The 19,850-nt window shown below is 69.0% G+C and overlaps 2 protein-coding genes across 4 annotated transcripts; one reads left to right on the top strand and one right to left on the bottom strand.

The window, feature by feature from the left end:
• Nucleotides 1–896: 896 nt before the first annotated feature.
• DLX3 (distal-less homeobox 3) lies at nucleotides 897–4,748 on the bottom strand. The gene is made up of 3 exons (XM_005513549.3): nucleotides 4,243–4,748; nucleotides 3,735–3,925; nucleotides 897–2,289 (listed from the first exon to the last, which is right to left on the bottom strand). Exons 1-3 carry the CDS (start codon nucleotides 4,559–4,561, stop codon nucleotides 1,954–1,956), a joined length of 846 nt encoding a protein of 281 aa, XP_005513606.2. The 5' UTR covers nucleotides 4,562–4,748; the 3' UTR covers nucleotides 897–1,953.
• Nucleotides 4,749–7,527: 2,779 nt separating this feature from the next.
• ITGA3 (integrin subunit alpha 3) lies at nucleotides 7,528–19,730 on the top strand. Of its 3 annotated transcripts, XM_065039609.1 has the most exons (26): nucleotides 7,530–7,868; nucleotides 12,040–12,161; nucleotides 12,255–12,337; nucleotides 12,714–12,963; nucleotides 13,064–13,147; nucleotides 13,547–13,754; nucleotides 13,968–14,161; nucleotides 14,230–14,318; nucleotides 14,405–14,532; nucleotides 14,624–14,710; nucleotides 14,789–14,856; nucleotides 15,058–15,194; nucleotides 15,431–15,577; nucleotides 15,658–15,755; nucleotides 15,855–16,020; nucleotides 16,106–16,174; nucleotides 16,264–16,343; nucleotides 16,516–16,593; nucleotides 16,752–16,854; nucleotides 16,929–17,099; nucleotides 17,201–17,314; nucleotides 17,404–17,517; nucleotides 17,832–17,930; nucleotides 18,013–18,138; nucleotides 18,528–18,682; nucleotides 18,908–19,730. In XM_065039609.1, exons 1-25 carry the CDS (start codon nucleotides 7,660–7,662, stop codon nucleotides 18,636–18,638), a joined length of 3,135 nt encoding a protein of 1,044 aa, XP_064895681.1. In that variant the 5' UTR covers nucleotides 7,530–7,659; the 3' UTR covers nucleotides 18,639–18,682; nucleotides 18,908–19,730. The 3 variants fall into 3 exon arrangements, 2 of the variants coding, with proteins under 2 accessions (XP_064895680.1, XP_064895681.1); XR_010467770.1 differs by lacking the exon at nucleotides 18,908–19,730 and having other exon boundaries at nucleotides 7,528–7,868; nucleotides 17,404–17,554; nucleotides 18,528–18,642; XM_065039608.1 differs by lacking the exon at nucleotides 18,528–18,682 and having other exon boundaries at nucleotides 7,528–7,868.
• Nucleotides 19,731–19,850: the final 120 nt, after the last annotated feature.

The raw sequence follows: 19,850 nt of genomic DNA, 5'->3' as shown, positions 1-19,850 counted from the left end.
GGGGGGGGTCGGCCCCGGGGGGGCGGTCTGGGCCCCGCAGTCCCTTTGGGGGCTCTTGGCCACCTGTGGGCTGGGGGATCAGCAGGTGACGCTGGTGGTGACCCCAGGGCTGCGGGCGCTGCGGCCCCGGGAGCCCCCGCCCCCGCTGGGCTGCAGGACACGCTCGGTGGCTGCGGCAGGACGGACGGATGGATGGACGGACGGGCTGTGTGAGCGGCAGGGCTGGCGGCGCCGGCGGCGTGGGGGGCAGGACCAGCACCGGCCCCGGCAGCCGTGCACCCGGCATTTATATAATCCGCAGATATGTAACCTTCTTTTATTTTCCCCTCCCCCCTGAATGAAAAAATGAAAAATAAAACCAAACCAAAATAAAATATAAAATATAAAGTATAAAATAAAGCAGCGCCAGTCGGGGCCCCGCTCCTCGCTCCGGGTCACACCGCTTGTTTCCCCCTCCCCAACCCGCTGCCCCCCCCGCACCCCTCCTCGGGCCCGGCTGCCCCCACGCTCGGGGGGTGCGCAGCCGCCAGCCCGGGCAGGTCCCGTGTCCCCAGCTCGGCTCCCCGAGCGGCTCAGCCCTGTCCCCATCACTGTCCCAGGGCCCCGGCGCAGCGGCCGTGCCCGTCGCCCGGTGTCCCCGTCCCCGGCTGCCCCCCGGCTGCCCCCCGACAACGGGGCGCGGGGGACACAAGGCTTGACTCCACGTTTCCCGGCCGGGAAGCTTCCGAGCTCCTCCCGCTCACCGAAATCCTCCCAAAAACGGGCATTTGGGGCCGTCGCGTTCCAAGCGCTTTTATTGCCGGTTCTAGAGCAGCTTTTGTGCCCCAGGAGAGCGGAAAAGGGGCCGCGGGGGCTCCTTGGAAAGAAAAGTGAACAAAAAGCAGACGGAACCCGGGTTGGTTTGGATCAACTTTATACAAACGAACCTTATGTACACTGTGTTCCCCCTTACACCCCTATTTATATAAGGCAACATAAATAAGATCCTCGGGACTGTACAACACATATGAACACTGCTTAAAACTGCATCTTCTGCTTTTAAAAAAATAGCATCATTCTCTTAAAAAATAGTGAAGAGGTTTCTTTTCCTTTAAAATGTGTTGTCGATTTATTTAAAAAAGAGGCACTTTGCTTGGCCATTAGCTTAACGGAGACAGACGGAGGCACTGCCAGAAAACGGACACAGCACGAGTTTTGTCTTTAGAAATAACTTAAGCCATTCCTGAACTGTTTAAATATTAAAATATTTTCGCCCCCACGCTTTTTATTTGTTTTTAAATAACAACCTGGTTGTCTGACACCGGGACGGGTGGTGGCGGTGGGGCTGCCCCGCGCCCGCCGCGCTGGGGTCCGGCTTTGCTCCGCGCAGCGTCCGTGGCCCCGAAACACCCCTGGCTGTGGGGACGTGCACCCCGGTGTGGCGTGGGGCTCCCGGCTGTGGGGTGCACACCCCGGCATGGGGCTCCCGGCTGTGGGGACGCGCACCCCGGCGTGGGGCTCCTGGCCAGCGCGGCGCCGCGTCCTCCTCACCGCGGCTGCGGCTCCATCCCCCGGCTGCGGGGGCTCCGTGGGTCACGGCACGGGGACCCCCAGGGCAGCTCGCTGCGGTGGCCCCGGCGCTCTGGCGAGGGACCCGGGGGACGCGGCTCCTCGGGGGCCGATTTTGTTAGAGGGTGGTGGAAAAAGGAAGGAATAGTAATGCACAGGAAGAATTTGCCACCTTCTCCTTGCCTGCCCGGCTGGAGCGACCGCGTGCAGCCCCTCGCGGCCCCCGAGCTCCTGAGCTGAGCTGGGGAGGCACGGACGCAGCGGGGGGCGCGTACAGGGCTGCCCTTTTCTCTTTGAAAAAAGAAAAACAAAAATAAAGAAGAAAACCCAAAAAGCAGGGGGAAAAAACAAGGAGGAGGCAAAGTCGTCGCGCGGTGTCTCTGTCCCTCGTCTCACTCCAGGCTGTTAGTAGACGGCGCCGGTGCTGGGGGGCCCCGGGGAGGTGTGGTGCATGGTGGCGGCCGGCGGCTGGTGGGGTCCGTGGGGCGCGCCGAGGCTCTGCGGGTGGTACCAGGGGTTGTGCTCCTCCAGGAAGCCGGGGGATGAGCTGTAGGGCAGCGGCTGCGGCAGCGGCGTCCGGCCCGGCGTGCCGGCGTGCGAGGAGCCGTCCCAGACGGCTGGGGAGGGGGGCGAGTTGCAGGCCATGGAGTCGCTGTTGTTGGGACTGTGCTCCAGCGGCACCTCCCCGTTCTTGTACAGCTTCTTGAACTTGGAGCGGCGGTTCTGGAACCAGATCTTCACCTGCAGGACACGGGGGGTCAGCGCTGGGCCGGGCTGGACGGGGTCACGGGAAGGGGACACGGATGGGGGTGGCATGGGGAAGGCACCTGGGACAGGGGTGTCACGGAGATCCCAGACACGCGATGCAGCAAGGAAAGGGACAAGGGACAGGGGTGTCACAGGGACCCCAGACATACAACACAGCGTGGGACGGATCTGGGGACACGGGTGTCACGGGGACCTTGGACACACGGTGCACCACGGGAAGGCACCCGGGATGAGGGTGTCACAGGGAAGCTGGACACGCCGTGCAAAGGCACCGCGATGTCCCGGGGACACGGGCGTCACGGGACCCAGCCGGCACGCCGGGCGTCGGGAGCGTCCCTGGCGCTGGGTGAGGCGGCGCTGGACGCCCTGGGCCCCGGGGACGGGGCGGGGGGGGCGGTGGTTGTCACCCAAACAGGATGTCCCTCTGGGAGTGGGTGACGCGCTCCGTCAGCCCTTTGCCGAGTGTCCCCGATTGCTTCATCGCCCAAGGGAGGAGGAGGAAGGCCGGGCGCTGGGAGCGCCGCGCCAAGGGCGGCACAAGGGCGCCGGGCCGGACCGGCTGCGGGGGAGTCACACGCCGCGGTGACGGCACCGGCAGCCTACGCGCCTCACACCGGCAGATCGGTGGGGAAGATCTGTCCCCATGCCAGGCAAACCCCAGAAGCAAGTGTTTAGCCCCAAATCTGGGAGCTGCGTGGGGAGAGGCCCATCGTGCCTCCCCCTGCTCCTCCAGTCCAGCCCAAACCGCCATCCCCAGCACCAGGTCCCTTGGGGGGGACGTGGCTCCAGTCCCAAAATCCCTTCTGTGACAGGACCAAGTGGAGTGGGGGAGCCGGAGCACCGGGAGGAGCCCCACACAGCCCGGAGTCAGGGCCAGAACCTGCTGCTGGGATGGGGTGTCCTGAGCACCCCGTCCCGAGCACCCCGTCCTGTCCCGAGCACCCTGTCCCACCGGGATTTGGGTCCCGCATTCCCGGGAGCTGGTGCGTTGCTGACTCAGGACCCTCCCGAGCACCAGGGCCGGATTTGGCCTCATCCGCCACCAGGTGCTGGGGCAGCGCGAGGGCTGGGATGGAGCCGGAGGGAGGGGGATGAACCCCAGAAGCAGGGAGTGGGGCACGGCGGGATCCGCCGCTCTCTGCTCCTTCCTCCTCTCCGCCGTTTCCTCGGCAGCGCGGATCTGCTCGGCGCAGGGAAACCCGGCACAGGGACCCCTGCGCCTGCCGGCAAGGGGAGCACCTACCCCTGGGGCTTCCAGACCCCGCTCCCACCGCCCGCTGGGGGCAGACCCCCCTCCCAGGCCCCCAGGGGTCTGGGCTTTGCACGGCGCGGCAGCAGCTCCGGCTCCCCTCCCGCGCTCCCTCCTGCCTGTGGCTGCAAACTGGGGTGTCGGGGCCGTCAGGGGGCTCAGCCCTTACCTGGGTCTGGGTGAGCCCCAGCTGGGCGGCCAGCTCGGCCCGTTCGGGCAGCGCCAGGTACTGGGCTTTCTGGAAGCGGCGTTGCAGAGCCGCCAGCTGGTAGCTGGAGTAGATGGTGCGGGGCTTGCGGATCTTCTTGGGTTTTCCGTTGACCATCCGCACCTCCGGCTCTGGCTCCTCCTTCACCGACACTGCACAGAGAGCAGAGCCGTGAGCCCGGGGACAGTGAAGGGGCCCCGGAGCAGATCCCCCCACAGCTGGGGTCACCCCACTCTGCTTGGTGACATCCCCTGGGCGGCCACATCCCGTGCGGCTCCATCACGCTGCAACCCCAGCAGCAGCAGGGACATGGGGGGCCGACTCCTGTCCCGACATCCTCCAGCGGGGACACCAGCGCCTTCCCCAGCCCTGCGGCCACCCCGTCCCCAGCCTGGGGATACTCAGATGGGTGCAACTTCACCAAGACCCCACTGCCCCCCCGGAGCCCCCGCTGTCCCCAGCGTCCCACCTGTGTCCTGCGCCGGGAGCTGCTGGTCCCTGAAGTGCCCGTACTGGCGGTAGGACGGGCTGTACGAATAGTCGGATTTGGGGGAGTAGGTGCCGGCGGTGCCGATGCCGTTGAGGTTGAACTGGTGGTACGGGTAGTGGCTCACGGGCTGGCTGTAGGACTGGCCCGAGTAGTAGTCGTGCTGGCCAGTGTAGTAGCCCAGGTCGGTGACGGAGGACTCAGGCAGGGTGGGCGAGTCCTTGGAGGCGGCATGGCAGCTGAGCGAGCCCGAGAGGTCGGTCAGGATGCTGGAGAGCTTCTTGTCGAAAGAGCCGCTCATGGCGGGAGCCGGGGGGGGTGGGAGCTGCCCACCTGGCTGAGGACCCCCCAGTCCGGCGGCTGCCCAAGCGTCAGGCCCGGTGTCCCCAGAGCCCAGTGTCCCCAGAGCCCGGTGTCCCAGAGCGGCTGCTCCACACCGTCCCGAGCTGCAGGAGTGACTGTGCCCAAACCTCGGCGCGGCCCCGGTTAAAGCCTTTAATTAGGGAGCGGGCAGGGTGGGTGCGCATTCCGATTGGCTCCAGAAATATTGCCTGGGAGGCAAAACAGGCTCCTGCCTCCTCGGCTGCGGGTTTTTTCCTCCTCTCAAGAACAACAAAGAGTGGGCGCAGGAGGGAGAGGAATAAATAGAGGTCGCAGGTCCTGCCTGTGGGAGCAGGGGCGGAGGGGCCTGGGGGGCTCTGGGGACACAGTGAGATGGGGGGGCTCGTTTGCCAGGGAATGGGTGACTCTTGGTGCTGAGTGGGCACTTGGATTGTGGAGTGTTTGCTGGGGGGAGGTTGGGGAGCAGGATGGATCCGGGCGCCGGGCTGGGTGGCCGCAGGGACATGTTTTAGATGCGCCCCTCCCCCCGCAGCTCCCACGTTCTCCCAGCAGCTCCCAGTGTCTCCCAGTTCAACACCATCCCCAAGGCAGAGCCCCCCCGCCTCATGAGTGGGGGAATCTCATGTACCCCAAAAGCTGCCATCCTGCACCTGCCCCCGGGGGACATGGGGGCAGCGCCAAGCGCTGATTGTGGGGACACCCACGGGGGGATCTGTGCCCCCTCCTACCCCTGATCCCCCCACCGCCCTAAGAGATCCCCCCCCAGTGTGACCCAGCCCGGGCCCCCCGCCACCCCCAGCACTGTCCCCAGCGCTGTCCCCAGCGCTGTCCCCAGCCATCCCCGAGCTCAGCACTGGGAGGGGGGAGAAGGGCTTTGGGAGGGGACTTTTATTTTGGTGGGGGGGTCTTTGCCTCTGCCGGTGGGTCCGCACCCCGAGAGGGGCTGGGGGGCTGGGGGCCGGCCCTGGAGCCTGGCCGAGCCTTTTCCCTTCCTGTCGCCCTGTGTCCCCCCCGGGACTGTCCCCCCGACCCCCCCGCAGCGCGGACGGTGCGATGGCGCCACCTGACGGCCGCAGGGGAGTTCGAGTCCCGGCCCTGACAACCGCGCCGGGGCACGGATAGCGTGATTGACAATAGAAATGTGAACGGAATGGAAACGGGAATGGAGAAATAGAAATTAGAAATAAAAATCATGGATATAGAAATCATAGAAATTGAAATCAGAAATAGAAATAATAGAAACAGAAGTAGTAATAGAAATAGTAATAGAAAAAACAGAAACAGAAATAGAAACATAAATAACAGAAAGAAATGAGCTCGAGGTGGGTTCCCGAGGGCAGCAGCGTGACCCGGCAGCGGGGGGTGACGGGTTTGCCCCCCCGCCTGGGAAATGTAATTTGAGATTAGAGGAATCACTGCAGAGCGGCGGGAGCGCCCGGGCCCGGCCCAGCGCCGCCGTGCGCGCTGCCGGGCGCTCCGCGGGTCCTCCCGGGGAGGCTGCCCGAGTCCCCAGCGCGGCTGTCCTGGCAGCCGGACCGTCACCAGCGCCGGTTCCTGCTGGGAGAGGGTTTCTGCAGCAGGAAAAGCCGGTTCGGGAGCTGCGGGCCGGGAGGGGAGCGGGGCACAAACAGGGAGCAGGTCTGTGCAGTCCTGAACCAGTTCGGCGCTGGGAGGCACTGGTGCCGCGGGCCCCTCGGCCAGGCTGGCGCTTGCTGAAGCACCAAAACCCGGGAGCTCCTAGTGGGAGGGAACTGGCGGGAGGGTCCAGTTTGGCAGTATTGGAGCGCCCGCCGGTCTCTGCACGGGGGGGCTGGCAGGGCTGAGCGCAGGGACAAGGGACGCCCCCGCCGCCTCTGTCCCGCAGGAGGCTCGGGGGTGTCCCCGAGATGCCGGGTTGGATCCCCGCGTGTTCCCCCCTCTGCCACAGCCGCTGGGGGACCCGCAGGACGGGCCCTCCCGCCCCCAACAGCATCCTTGGGCGGACGTCACCACCTAGTGGCCTTTTGGGGTGACGACACCCCCGTGGGTGCTGCCACCGGCCGGGTGCACACACCCTTCTCGAGGTGTGAACGCCCCCCCGGGGTGCCGCCCCGCCTGCTGTTAACGCCCTGCTGGGTGGCAGCCGAGGCCACAGGGCAAGCCCCTGAAACACTCGGCAGCCCACTGGGCACAGAAAGGGACACATTTTGCCCCCAAATGTCCCCAAGATCAGGGGACACACTGGTCACCTGGCCAGGGCTCTGTCCCAGTGGCGAGGGCTGTGTCAGAGACAAAACCCACTGGTCCCCAGGGAGGTGACGGGTGTTTGGGGTGCCCCGGGCCGGGATCGGGGCCAGCCCATGCTGGGGGACAAGGACGGGGACAAGGGACAAGGGACAGAGGACAGGGCCGGCTGCCAGAGCGCTGTGCCGGCTGTAGCAGGTCTGCCCTTGGGACCGTCTCCTGTGCCGTCACTCTTTCCAGTGACATTGTGCCGGGACACGGGGACATCGGGGTGGGGGACACAGGACATCCTGCGGTACCCCCCCTGCCCGGGGGGGCACTTCCCCCCCGCCCACCCACGGGTTTCCTGGCACGGGTGGGAGCGGCGCGCTGGCTCCCGGTGACCTCAGCCGGGCTGGGGACCGCGGCGGCCACCGCTGCCGCCTCCCGGGGGGACGCGGTGACGCTGCGGCTGCCGCCGCCTTCCCGCCCATGGGGACCGATCCTGGGGGGCGGGGTGGGGGCAGCCCGCACCGTCGCGTGCACGCCCGCCGCACGAGCGGAATTCCCCGTGCTCGTGCACGCGCGTGGGCGGGGCGGGTGACCCGGTATGGGCGTGGGCGGGGCCTGCGCCACCGCGCGTGCTCCCACCGCCCGCTGTGCACGCGCAGGTGTGGCCACGCCTCCCCCGTGCGCACGCGCGGGGCGGCCCCCGCCCTCCCGCAGGTGCCCGGTGCGGGGGGTGTGCGGCCCCTTTAAGGGGAGTGCCCGGAAGGGCGCGCGCCCCGCCCGGCCCCGCCCCGCAGCGCACCGGCCCCGGTGGGGCGCGGCCGCGGGTCCGGGCCGGTGCGGGACATGGCGGGAGGGCGGCGGCGGCTGCTGCTGCTCCCGCTCCCTCTGCCGGGGCTGCTGCGGCTGCTCCCCGCGCTGCTCCCGCTGCTCCCTGCTGCCGCCTTCAACCTGGACCTCACCTTCCCGGTGCTCAAGGAGGGCGCGACCCCCGGCGGCTTCTTCGGCTTCTCGGTGGCGCTGCACCAGCAGACCGAGCAGCGGGAGCGGAGCCTGTGAGTGCGGGGGGGCACGGGCGGGGGGCCCTGCGGCGGCAGCGGGGTGTCAGGCCGGGGGGGATCCCTGGGGAGTACGGGTCCCCCGGGCAGGACAAAGGTCCCGGGGTGCGCCGGGGGAGGAGCTGCGGGGAGGGGGCGGCCGGGGCTGTGCCTGCGGGGGGGGTCTCTCGAGGGAGGAAGCGGCCCCGGAGCGCCGAGCTCAGGGTGCGGGGATGTCCCCGGGCGGTTGCGCAGCCCCTCGTGTCCCCCCTGCACCTCTGCCCGGCCCCGGCAGCTCCTCCCGGGGGAACCTGTTGAACTGCGGTTCCTGCAGCCGCGCGGAGCCCCAACAAAAGCCCTTTCAGCCGGTGCACTCGCCGTGCGATCGCGCCGCTGTCCCCGCGGGCGGCATCCCCGGCCCGAGGTGCGATACCGAGGTGCGTGTCGGTGCGGGGGGGCAGGCGCCGGGGCCGGGCCGGGGTTTCCTCGCCCGGGGGGCACTGGTTTGTGCGGGCTCGGCCTCCGTGGAGCTCCGGCTGCGGGGTCCTGCGGACCCCGGGGCTCCCTGCTGCCCGCTGTGCCGTGCGGGGCGACCCGCGGCAGCTGCTGGACGGAGGCATCTGCTGCTCCGCATTCCAGAGATGCATTTCGGCCGCTCGCCCGCCTGTTGTTGCTCGGTCTGGGAGCGAGGCCGTTCCCGTGGAGCAGCTGCGGGGGTGCAGGAGCCGGCCCGGCGCCCCGGGGACCCTCCTCCCCACAGGGACACGCTGGCTCCTGGCCACGGCCGCTTCCCCCGGCTCCGGGAGTGTCGGAGCCGCTGGCGGGGGACATCGACGTCGGGTCCTGGCTGGCATGGGGCAGACCGGCTCACGCGTCTTCCCAAGATGCTGGCAGCGCTGGTTCCTTGGCCTCGGGGGTTTTGGGGGGCTCTGGCCCAGCAGGAGTTCGTGCTCCCCCGGCGTGGGCCACATGGCCCGTGCGTGTCTGAGCGCGGTGCTGGCCGAGCGGCGGCTGCGCTGCGGGGGCTCGAGAGGCTTCAGAGCGTGAAACCCCGGGGGATTTGCACCCCTTCCCTGGGAGCCCTGCTGCCCGTCCCCATTGGGAGAGGGACAGGATGGGGTGCTGAGCGGGGGGGCAAACCCGCTCCCTGCAGCCCCGGTGGCAGCTCCCGTGCCCTTTGCTCACCAGGCACGTCCTCACAGGTTCGGCCCCACCACAGCCGGGTGGGACAAGAAGGGGACACTTCCTGCTGCCATCATCCCGCTGGGGGTGTCCCGTGATCTGTGCTGGGGCGTGGGAGGGATGCTCTGCAGCATGGGGGGCAGCTGCTTCCCAGCTGGGCTGGCACAGCCACCGTGACGCCCGCGTTCCCCCACCCTCACCTCCGGAGATGTTTTTCGTGTCCCGGAGCTGTGCCCATGCAAAGGTTTGTTTGCTTGCTCCTCCCCGCGCCAGGTGAGGGTGAGGTGGGAGCCTTATCTGCCGCCCTGAGATTAACAAACTGCTTTGGCTGCCGGAGCCAGGTCTGGCTGCTGCCGTGGCTCAGACCTGGGGGGTTTGGCTTCTGTCTGCGTTAGCAGGACCCAGCTGTGCCGGGAAATCCTGACCCATGTGGGTTTGGGGTCCCTGAACGACATAGGGAAACTGAGGCACGGCGTGTTTGTGGGAGGAGGGGCCGGCAGCGGGGCCAGCTGGGATCCCTCTTTCCCTCCCCCTTGCCTGGTTTTGTGCCAATTGCCAGAGCCGGCCTGGCCAACCTCCCCCCGCCTTGGCCGGGTCCTGTGGGGCTGCGGCTCCTTGGCAGGCGGAGGGGGGACGGATGTGGGGCCAGCGCCCGGGGGGTCATCCATCCATCCATCTGTCCATCCCTCGCTGCTCCCAGGAGCCATCTCTTCCCCTCCCGCCTCCTTCCTGGTGCGGGCATCAGCAGCTTTGCCTGCTCAGGGCTGGGGGGGATCGATCGTCAGGCCCCCCTACTGCCAACACGACCACCCGAGCTGAGTCTGCCTGCGGGCAGGGCTGGGGGCTGTGCGGAGCCCCCTCCTGCCTCAGTGCTCACCCCTGAGCACACGGGGATGGATGTGGTGCAGACGGGGTGCTCCCGGCCGTGCTCCCCCTGGCCAACCTGGACACTTGGCACTGCAAGGCCTCCTGCATTCCTGCCTCTCTTCCCGCCCCCCCCCGCTCTGCCTCTGCTGCCCGAACTCGAGGCGTGGGCTGAGCTCATCTTCTTGTCCCCCCCAGGGAGCACCCGTGCCAAAAACTGGTCCTGCCATCCCCGCCACGGGAGCCCCAGCTTCCCAGCTCCCGTGTGTCCCGGGGCAGCTGGGCTCTGGTGGCACCTTGAGGCACACGCGGGTGGGGGGACACCTGTGCATGTCCCCCCCGCTCCCGTGGGGCTCAGAAGCCCCCAGCATCCCACAGCCCCCCAGGAGCAGCGCCTGCGGATGGGCTGCCGTGCCGGGAGCCTTGGCTGGAGACAGGGGCCGCCGGAGCCGCTTGGCTCGGGCCGGTTTTCCCCCGGGACGCGCGGGACCCCTGAGCAACCATGGCGGCTGGGAAGCGCTTTGCCAGGAGCTGGGGTCCGGCCGAGCCAGGACCACCCGGGCAGCCTGGGGGCCCGTCCTGGCCGGGGAGCCCCTGGAAGGGGCCACGTGCCTGTCCCTGTCCCCAGGAGCGGAGGTGGGCAGCACCCTGGGCTGCGGGTCCTGCTGGGGCTCAGAGTGGGGGCAGGACCCCCTGATTCTCCCCCGGCCCTGGGTCCCCGCAGCTGCACTGAGTCACCTCCCCTTCAGGTGAGTCACCGCTTGTCACTCGGGCTCCGGGGGCAGACTCCTGTGTGCCAGGCTGGGCAGGTCAGGAAGAGCTGCCCCCCCTCGCTGTGCCCTCACCTTAGCACCGCACGCTGGCCTTTCTGGGTGTCCCCAGCCCAGCATTCCGCGGGAGCGAACCCCCCGTTACACCCCTTCGGGGGCTTTTCTGTGGCTCAGCGCCGCCGCCCCCACCTGCAGTGTCTGGCTGAGGCGCGGCGGTGCCGCCGGCGGTGCCCATCACCGGGCGGGCGCGGGGCCCGGCGTGCCGGGGCGGGGGCTGCCGGGGGCCCCACATTCCTGCTGCGCCTGGGCTTTGACTCAGCCGCCCGGCGCTGCCCGGACGCGCCCGCGGCCCCGCGTTCCCAGCGCTCCCCGCGCTGTCTGCCCCGCGGCGCTGGATGGGACAGCCGCCCGGTCCCTGCTGAGAACTGCCCAGCTCGTTATCCCGGTGCCCTGCGGTCGGGCCTGGGGCTGTGGCAGCTGCCTGGGTGCTGGTGCCCCCGTCCCACCACCAGGACGGCCGCGCTTCCTCCGCTGGCACCGCGTGGCCGTGCCTCCCCGTGCCATTGTCCCCGCCGTCCCCAGGAACTCCTGGCGGAAAGGCCGGTCCTTCCGCAGCCCCCCGGGCACGCCTGCTGCCTGCGGGTCCCCAGCCTCTCCCCTTGGGCTGGGGGTCCAGATGGGTGCTGGGGTCCCTTCAGCATCTCCTTGGAGCCCCAGGGGGCTGAGCGCACGTGGAGCTGTGGGTGCCACATTCCCGGCCCGGGCACCCCTCCAGGGATGCCAATGTCCTCCCCCCGTGCGGCACCGCCGTGACTCAGCCGGGCTGCCTGTGCCCCCCCGGGAGCCTGAGTCACCCCGGAAGGTGCTGCCTGGGGGTGGACAAGCCTGGACCTGCTGGGAAGGGGGTGCCCATGTGCCCTCCCGGAGTGGGTCCCAGCTCCTGCTCCTGGGTGTCTCCCCCAGTTCCGCCGGGATGTGTGTTCCCGGTGCGGGGGGTGCGCCTGTCCAGGGATACGGCACAGCTGTGCCGCGGGCCCAGCTCGCTGCGGCTCAAAGGTTGGCCGGGACTGTTTACAGAGCGGGGGGGCCCCGTGCTGGCGCAGTGGGTTGTGCTGAGCAGCTCCCGGCTTCGCCGTCCCCCTGGGGCCGCGTGCGAGGTTTGGGGGTGTCAGCCCAGCTGTGGGCACAGGCCGGGGTCGGGTCCAGCCAGGAGCATGTCCGTCTGTCTGCCCCCGCACAGGGTCTATTCCTCCACCCCCTCCCCACAGCAGCCTGAGTATCTTTGCGCACCCAAAATGGTGCGAAGGGAATTGGGGTGGCTGGACCCGCTGCTCCCCCACCGCCCACCCACCTCCCCCTCCCCTGCCCCCCAGGCTGCTGGTCGGGGCCCCCCAGGATGTGGAGCTGACGAACGGCACGCGGACGGGCGCCGTCTACGCCTGTCCCCTCAGCGGCTCCACCAGCGACTGCCAGCGCCTCGACATCGAGCTGAAGAGTGCGTGAGCACCCCGGGGCACCCCAAACCGCCCCAGCACGCGGGGCGCGGGGTGGAGGGTCATTCCTCTCACGCTGTCTGTTCATCGCCCAGGCGAGCCGGACAAGGCCATCATCGACGGCATGTGGCTGGGGGTGACGGTGGCCAGCCAGCGGCAGCCGGCGGGGAGGGTGCTGGTGAGTGCAGCGCACGCCGTTACACACGCTGCCTGGTTCCCGGCACTCGTGTGTGTGGTGCCGAGCTGCCACTTGCACGAGGGCACTGGCACCTGCTTGTGCTTTCACATGGGCCCTGCACGTGTCCCAGGCGTGGTGACACTGGGCAGGGGCACTGCAGGGACCCCCCGTCACCCTCGTCCCTGGGGCAGCTGTGGGGTGATGGGGTGCATGGACCCTTCTCCGGGTGGGTGCGGATGGGTTGGTGCCCTGGGGGGCTCCGAGGTGGCAGGACAGCGTCCTCCCCTATGGACACGGCAGCTGCGTGACGCTGTGACACACGGGGGAGCTCCGCGGCCCCGTTCGGGGCGGCGGGCGCTGAGGGCCGGTCCCGCAGGCCTGTGCCCACCGCTACACGCGGGTGCTGTGGTCGGGCAGCGAGGACCAGCGGCGCATGGTGGGTCGGTGCTTCGTGCGCGGCAACGACCTGCGGCTGGACCTGGGCGACGAGTGGCAGACGTACCACCACGAGATGTGCAACGCCAACACCGACACTGACGAGACCGGCATGTGCCAGATGGGCACCAGCGCCGGCTTCACCGCCAACATCATCTACTTTGGGGCACCCGGCGCGTATAACTGGCAGGGTACGTGTGCGTGCACGTGCGTACGGCCGCATGTGTGTTCACATGTGCTGCAGGCGTGCGAGGGGCTGCCCCCACCACGCGGGTAACCCCCCCATTGTAGGCACCAACTACATGCTGCAGCGGGAGATGTGGGACCTGCATGACTTCTCCTACCCCAACGAGAAGAACGGCAACACCTACATAGGTGGGGGCAGAGGGAGGTCCCCTGAGGGGATTCGGGGGAGGTTTGGGGGGGTGGATTTAGGGGGAACTTTGGGGATGGGTGTTAAAGGGGGGTGGGGTTTAGGGAGGCTCCGAGCCCCCCAGGGACGGTGTGAGCAGGGGGCAGTGGTGATACCACAGTGTCCGGGGGGAGGACACAGGGTCTGGGGGGATGTGGGTCATGGAGGGAACGTGGGTTCTGGGGGGGATGTGGGGTCATGGCGGGGGAGATGGGTTGTGTGGGGGATGTGGGGTCATGGCGGGGGAGATGGGTTGTGTGGGGGATGTGGGGTCATGGCGGGGGACGTGGTTCTGGGGGGATGTGGGGTCATGGGGGTCTGGCGAGGTGTGGGCGCGCCCCTGGCTGACGCGTGCCGCGCAGGGTACACGGCGGAGGTGGGCCATGCGGTGCTGCAGCAGGACGCGGTGACGCTGGTGACGGGCGCCCCGCGGTACCGGCACACGGGGGCCGTGCTGCTGCTGAGCCGCAGCCCCCAGCAGACGCTGCGCCGCAGCCTCCTGCTCCCCGGCCCGCAGGTCGGCTCCTACTTCGGCAGCGCCGTGGCCCTGGCCGACCTCAATAGCGACGGGTGAGGGGGCCCAGGCCTCTGCGAGGTGGGGGGGTCTCTGCTGGGGCGCCCCGCAGCGCCGGGGGTCTGTGGGTCACAGCCCCGGGCGCAGCTATGGGGGAATTTTGGGGAGAGTCGTCTCTGTGGCTCTGGGGGGTCCCCACTGCTCCCGGTGTGTCAGGGTGGGGGGTCGTGTTGCAGCCCCCAGCCCCAACTGGCCCCTTGGCCCCACAGGTGGCAGGACCTGGTGGTGGGGGCCCCCCACTACTTCGAGCGCAAGCAGGAGGTGGGGGGCGCCGTGTACGTCTACATGAACGAGGTGGGGGGGTTCCAGCCGCACCCCAGCCTCGTCCTCACCGGCCCCAGCTCCTCGGGCTTTGGCTTCGCTGTCGCCAGCATCGGGGACATCAACCAGGACGGCTTCCAGGGTACGGGGCTGGGTGGGCACTGGGGGGGTGGGCACGCCGAGGGGCTGACCCTGCTCCCGTCCCCACAGACATCGCCGTGGGGGCGCCGTTCGAGGGGCCCGGCAAGGTCTACATCTACCACAGCAGCGCGGGGGGGCTCCTGCCCCAGCCCCGGCAGGTACCGGCCCCCAGGGGCCCCTCAGTGGGGCGGGTGACCCCCGGTCCGTGGGGCTTGGAGCAATGGGTGACACCCCCAAACCCCAGGTGATCAGCGGGTCGGAGCTGGGCCTGCGGACCTTCGGGTACGCGCTGAGCGGGGGGCTGGACGTGGACGGGAACTCGTACCCCGACCTGCTGGTGGGCAGCCTGGCCGAGAGGGTCGTCCTGCTCAGGTGGGACCCGCGGCCCCCCCACGCCCCCGCCCTCCTCACTGGGGGCATCCGTGCTGCCGCGGGGGCTCAGCCAACCCCCATTTCTGCCCAGGGCTCGGCCCGTGATCAACATCCTGAACAAGACCTTCACGGTGACGCCCAGCAAGGTGGACCCTGCCCGCTGCACCCCCGACTCCTGGTGAGCCCCCCGCAGCCGGGCCGGCGCTGCGGCGCTGTGGTGTTGGCGGCTCCACTCACGGCCCCTTTGCCCCCCCAGCATCACGGTGACCGTCTGCTTCTCCTACAACCAGAGCGCCGGGGACCCCACCTACAAGGAGAACATCAGTGAGTGCCCGGGGGTGCGGCATGGGGGGGTCCCCAGCGCTTGGGCAAGGGTGTGAGCGTGGGGGTGTGAGCACACATTTGGGGAGGGCACACACGCACGTGTTGGCACGTGGGGTCATGCACATTGTGTGCACAAGGGATGTGCGTGTACAAGGGATGTGTTGGAGGCACATGCGTGTGCAACACCCCCGTCTCCCCCAGCCTTGCAGTACATGCTGGAGGCAGACAGGGACCGCCACGCCCCCCGGGTCCGGTTTTTGGGGACCCACTCTGCCACCTACCACGGCACCTTCTCCATGCCCGAGACCCGCTGTGAATCCAAGGAGCTGCTGCTGCTGGTGAGTGTGCGAGCGCACACGCGTGTGTGTGTCTGTGTGTCCCAGCTCCTGGGAGGGTGATGGTGCGGGGTGCTGAGGGTCTTGGGAGCAGCGGGGCCGGGAGCAGAGGTGGCAATCCGTCTGTCCGTCCCTCCGCCCATCCTGTAGCCATTGCTGGGTCCTGGTGCCCGGCCGTGGCTGGAGCTGGGGGGCTGTGGTGGGTCAGAGCTTTGCTGTGGTTTCTGCCCCCCCCGCAGGACAACATCCGTGACAAGCTGCACCCCATTGTGCTCTCCATGAACTACTCGCTGCTGGAGAAGAGCAGGGAGTTCCAGCTGGGTCCACACTCACTCGATGCCTTCCCCGTCCTCAACCAGGACCAGGCCCACCAGAACGAGACCAAGGTGGGGAGCACGGAGCTGCAGACCCCCCGAGCCTGGCCCAGGGTGGCCCGGGGCTCACGGGGGCGTCCCTGTCCCTCCAGATCGAGTTCCAGAAGGAGTGCGGCTCCGACAACAAGTGCTACAGCAACCTGCAGCTCCAGAGCAGCTTCGTCACCGAGCAGAACCAGCCGCTGCCCAGGTGACAGCGGGTCCCTCCAGTCCCCCCGCCCGTCCCGCGGTGCCGGGGTCCCCGTCGCGCTGGGCGGCCCTGAGCGCTGAGCGGGCGGTCCCTGCGCAGGCTGAACGGGACGCAGGTGCTGCAGTACAGCCGGGACGTGCGGAAGCTGCACCTGAGCATCAACATCACCAACACGCCCAGCACGCCCGCCAACGGCGAGGATGCGCACGAGGCGCTGCTCAACGTCACCGTGCCGCCCAGCCTGCTGCCCTCCTCCGTGCGCCCGGTACGCGCCGCCATGCCCCGGCGTCCCCCAGCACCAGGGTGGCCTTTGCCAGGACGTTCCTCACCCTCGCGTTCTTTGTCCCCAGAGCGGAGCCTGCACCTTTGCAGAGACAGTGCTGTGCGAGCTGGGCAACCCTTTTAAGAGGAACCAGAGGGTGAGTGTGTCCCCCGCTCCCCCAGCCGTTTTTGGGGGCCCGGCAGCCGGTGGGGTTGGGCTGAGCAGCTCGCGGTCCCGGTGCCACAGGCAGAGCTGATCATCACCTTCGAGGCCATCGGGATCACGCTGGACACGCGGGAGGTGCCGGTGTGGCTGGACCTGTCCACGTGAGTGTTCCCGGGCCGGATCCTGCTCTGCCTGGTGCAAACGCAGCAATCGGCCGGGATCGTGTCCGCGGTGGCGCTGGCTGGGAAGGCGGGGGGTCCGGGGGGCGGGACGGGGCTCCTGCAGCTCCAGGGGGGCTGCTGGGTGGGGGGTGCTGACCTGGAACCTCGGCAGGCAAAGCACCCAGGAGGAGCTGCGGCCCGTGCTGGCCAGGCTGCTGGTGGAGTACAGCATCCAGTCCTCGCTGAGCGTGTGAGTGCAGGGGCTGTGCCCCCAGCCCCACCACATCCCCGTCCCCCACACTTGTCTGTATGAGGGGGTACAGCCCCCCGTGTCCCATGAACGGGACAGGGGAAGGCCCAGAGCCGCTCGCTGCCCCCGCCATGCCTGTCCCCCCATCCTGTCCCCAGGGTCCCCCCGCATGCACAGTCGCACTTCAGCGGGACGGTGGTGGGCGAGTCGGCCATGCGGCGGGAGCAGGACGTGGGCAGCCCCCTTGCCTTCGACTTCCAGGTGAGCTGGGGGGCCGGGGGGCCGGTGCCCGGGGGAGCAGGAGCGCCGGTCTCCATCCCCGCTCTGCCCCGCAGGTGACCACCAAGGGTGAGTCACTGGGCGACCTGGGCACCATCCTGCTGGGCTTCGAGTGGCCCTACGAGGTCCCCAACGGCAAGTGGCTCCTGTACCCCACCGAGATCCTCGTCAACGGCAACGAGACCTGCCAGCCCCCCGGGGGGGTCATCAACCCGCTCAACCTCACCGTGAGTCACCTTGTCCCCGCTGCTGTGCCGAGATGTGTCCCTGCCCTACTGCTGCGGGGCGGCAAAGCTACAGGGCACTGACGGGGCTTGTCCCCCCCCAGCTGCTGCAGGACCAGGCTTCGTCCCGGCAGCGCCGGGAGCTGGAGGCCCCCCCGCCGGCAGAGCCTCCCGTCACCCTGGCCACTGCCAAGAAAGCCAAGTCGGAGGTGGTGCTGGTGAGTGGGGGGGTCTGGCAGACGTGACCCCCACCGGGACACCGGTGTGTTGGGGACGCTGGTTCCCCCCTGACCCCCCCGTCTCCCAGAGCTGCTCCAAGGGCACCGCTCGCTGCGTCTGGTTCGAGTGTCCCCTCCTGCACAGCCAGCACCCCGCCAGCCTCAGCGTGCGCGCCCGCGTCTGGAACAGCACCTTCATCGAGGTCAGGGGCACCGGGGGGGGCCAGCACCTTCATCGAGGTCAGGGGCACCGGGGGGGGCACTGGGGTGGCAGCACCTACATTGAGGTCAGGGGCACTGGGGGGGCAGCACCTTCGTGGAGGCCAGTGTGACTGGGGGCACTGAGGGGGTCGCTGCAGCCCTGTGGCACAGCCAGGGCGATGGGGGTCAGGGCCGCTCCCTTGGGGACAGTGCTGGAACAGGGCACCGAGTCTGCCAGGTCTCAGCCCTGCAGCTGACAGCCCTTCCTGTCCCCCCGTCACCCCTGTGCCCCACTTCCATCATCTGTGCCCCCCAGGACTACCGGGACTTTGACCGGGTGAAGGTGGACGGCACGGCTACGCTTTTCCTCCGGACCCACGTCCCCACCATCAGCATGAGGAACCACACGGTGCGGGTGAGCGACGCCAGAGCCCCTTTCTGGGAGGGATGGGGGCACTGGGAGCTCTTCCCGACGTGGCTCTTCCCGTCCCCCCCAGTTCTCGGTGGACGTGGACTCGGAGCTGACGGAGGAGCAGCCGCCCGAGATCGCGCTGTGGCTGGTGCTGGTGGCCGTGGCGGCCGGGCTGCTGCTGCTGGGGCTCATCATCCTGCTGCTCTGGAAGGTGAGGGGCCAGGGCGCTGGGACCCGCGGGCTTCTGTCGCTGGTGGCTGCCGTCCCCCCAGGGGAAGGTGCACCCAGGGGAAGGTGCCCGGCTGCCGAGCGATGAGGAAGAGGAGCAGAGCAAATCCTGATGTGTCTCAGTGCAAAACAAACCAAACCCTGAGGGGAGCTGGGCGATGGCACCTCCTGCCCCACGGCTCCCACCCCCTGTGCTGCGGGGCCGGCGGCTCCGGCCCCTTGGGCATCCCTGGGCCCCCTCTCTGGCCAGGAGGGGCTATGTGGGTCTGCAGGGCCAACCCCACCGCGTCCCCGGGGCTGGGGGCGCAGGGGGCAGCCCGCTGTCCCGTGGGGCGGCGCGGAGCCCCATCCCCTGACCCTGTCCCCCCGCAGTGCGGTTTCTTCCGGCGGGCCAACACGCGCGCCATGTACGAGGCCAAGGGCCAGAAGGCGGAGATGCGGATCCAGCCCTCGGAGACCAAGCGCCTGACGGACGACTACTAACGGGGGCGGCCCCGCTGCCCCCCGGGCGCCCGCGCCCCCCCTTGGTAATGCCCCGCGGGGCCCGGCTGCAGCGGCAGCCGCCTCTCCAGCCTCTTCTCCAGCCTCTTCTCTTCCTCCTCGCTGCCTCGGCTCCTCCTGGACCCCGCGGGCTCCCCGTAGGGCGCGGGGGCTCCGTGCTGCCGCTCACGCTGCTCTCCGTCGCCTTGGGGGTCTCTCCTTCGCCCCGCCCTGCCCCTGCAGCCCCCTGACCCTCTGCCCTCTCCCCCCAGTGCCACTTCTTCCAGCGGACCCGCTACTACCGGATCATGCCCAAGCACCAGGCGGTGAGGATCCGGCAGGAGCAGCGGCACCGGCCCCGCGGCCGCAAGAAACTCTGGGTGACCAGATGGCAGGAGCCCGAGAAGTACTACTGACCCCCCCACCCCCCGGGGAGCACCAGGGCCCCTGCTGGACTTTGCACAAGTGCATCTCCCCACCCTCATCTGCATCCCCCCCGGACGCGGCCGCATCCCGGCCTTGGCTTCGGCGCCCTCCCCTCCCCTTCCCAGGCTGGCCCCCCGCAGCCTGGCTCTTGCACGCTCGTGCCTTGCACGCTCACGGGGACCAGCCCCACCCCTGCCTCCCTGTTCCCCTGACGTGACCGCTGCTGGTCTCAAAGTGCCTTCTCCTTCCCCCACGCAGACACTCCTCCCGCCGGGTCCCGCACCCCTCCTTGCACGCCGGGACACGCTCGCCCCCCTGCATCCCCCTTCCCTGGGTGCGGGACTCCCCTGGGCTGTGTCCCCACGACTCCATGCTGGGGGGTGCTCCTTCTTCCTCTGCCTCCTCCTCCCTGAAGCAGCACAGGGGCCTGATCCTGCATGTTGACCCCCGTCCCCATCTGCCTTGGATGCAGCTTTGGCTTGGGGGTGCAGAACCTCATCCCCGTGGGGTGTCCTGCCGCGGGCGCTGCCGGAGGTTAAGTTATTCCGTGTCCCCTGTCGGTGTTTTGCTGAGCCTGGAGCGTGGTCGGTACTGGGGGCTGGGAGCCCCACGCCCCCTCCCTCTTCCCCCGCCGCTGGGGCCCAATAAACCTCGCTCCGGGATTTGTAACCCCGCGTCTGCTCGTGTCCGGCACCGGCGTGGGGCAGGGGGGCTGCTGGGGAAAGCTCGTGCTTTGGGGTTTTTTTTGTGGGGGGTGGAATAGGCTGTTGTTGGGGGGTGATACGGTAG

Source organism: Columba livia, chromosome 23, assembly GCF_036013475.1.
Source record: "Columba livia isolate bColLiv1 breed racing homer chromosome 23, bColLiv1.pat.W.v2, whole genome shotgun sequence".
NCBI lineage: Eukaryota > Metazoa > Chordata > Aves > Columbiformes > Columbidae > Columba > Columba livia.
This window is presented reverse-complemented; position numbering and strand designations above follow the sequence as displayed.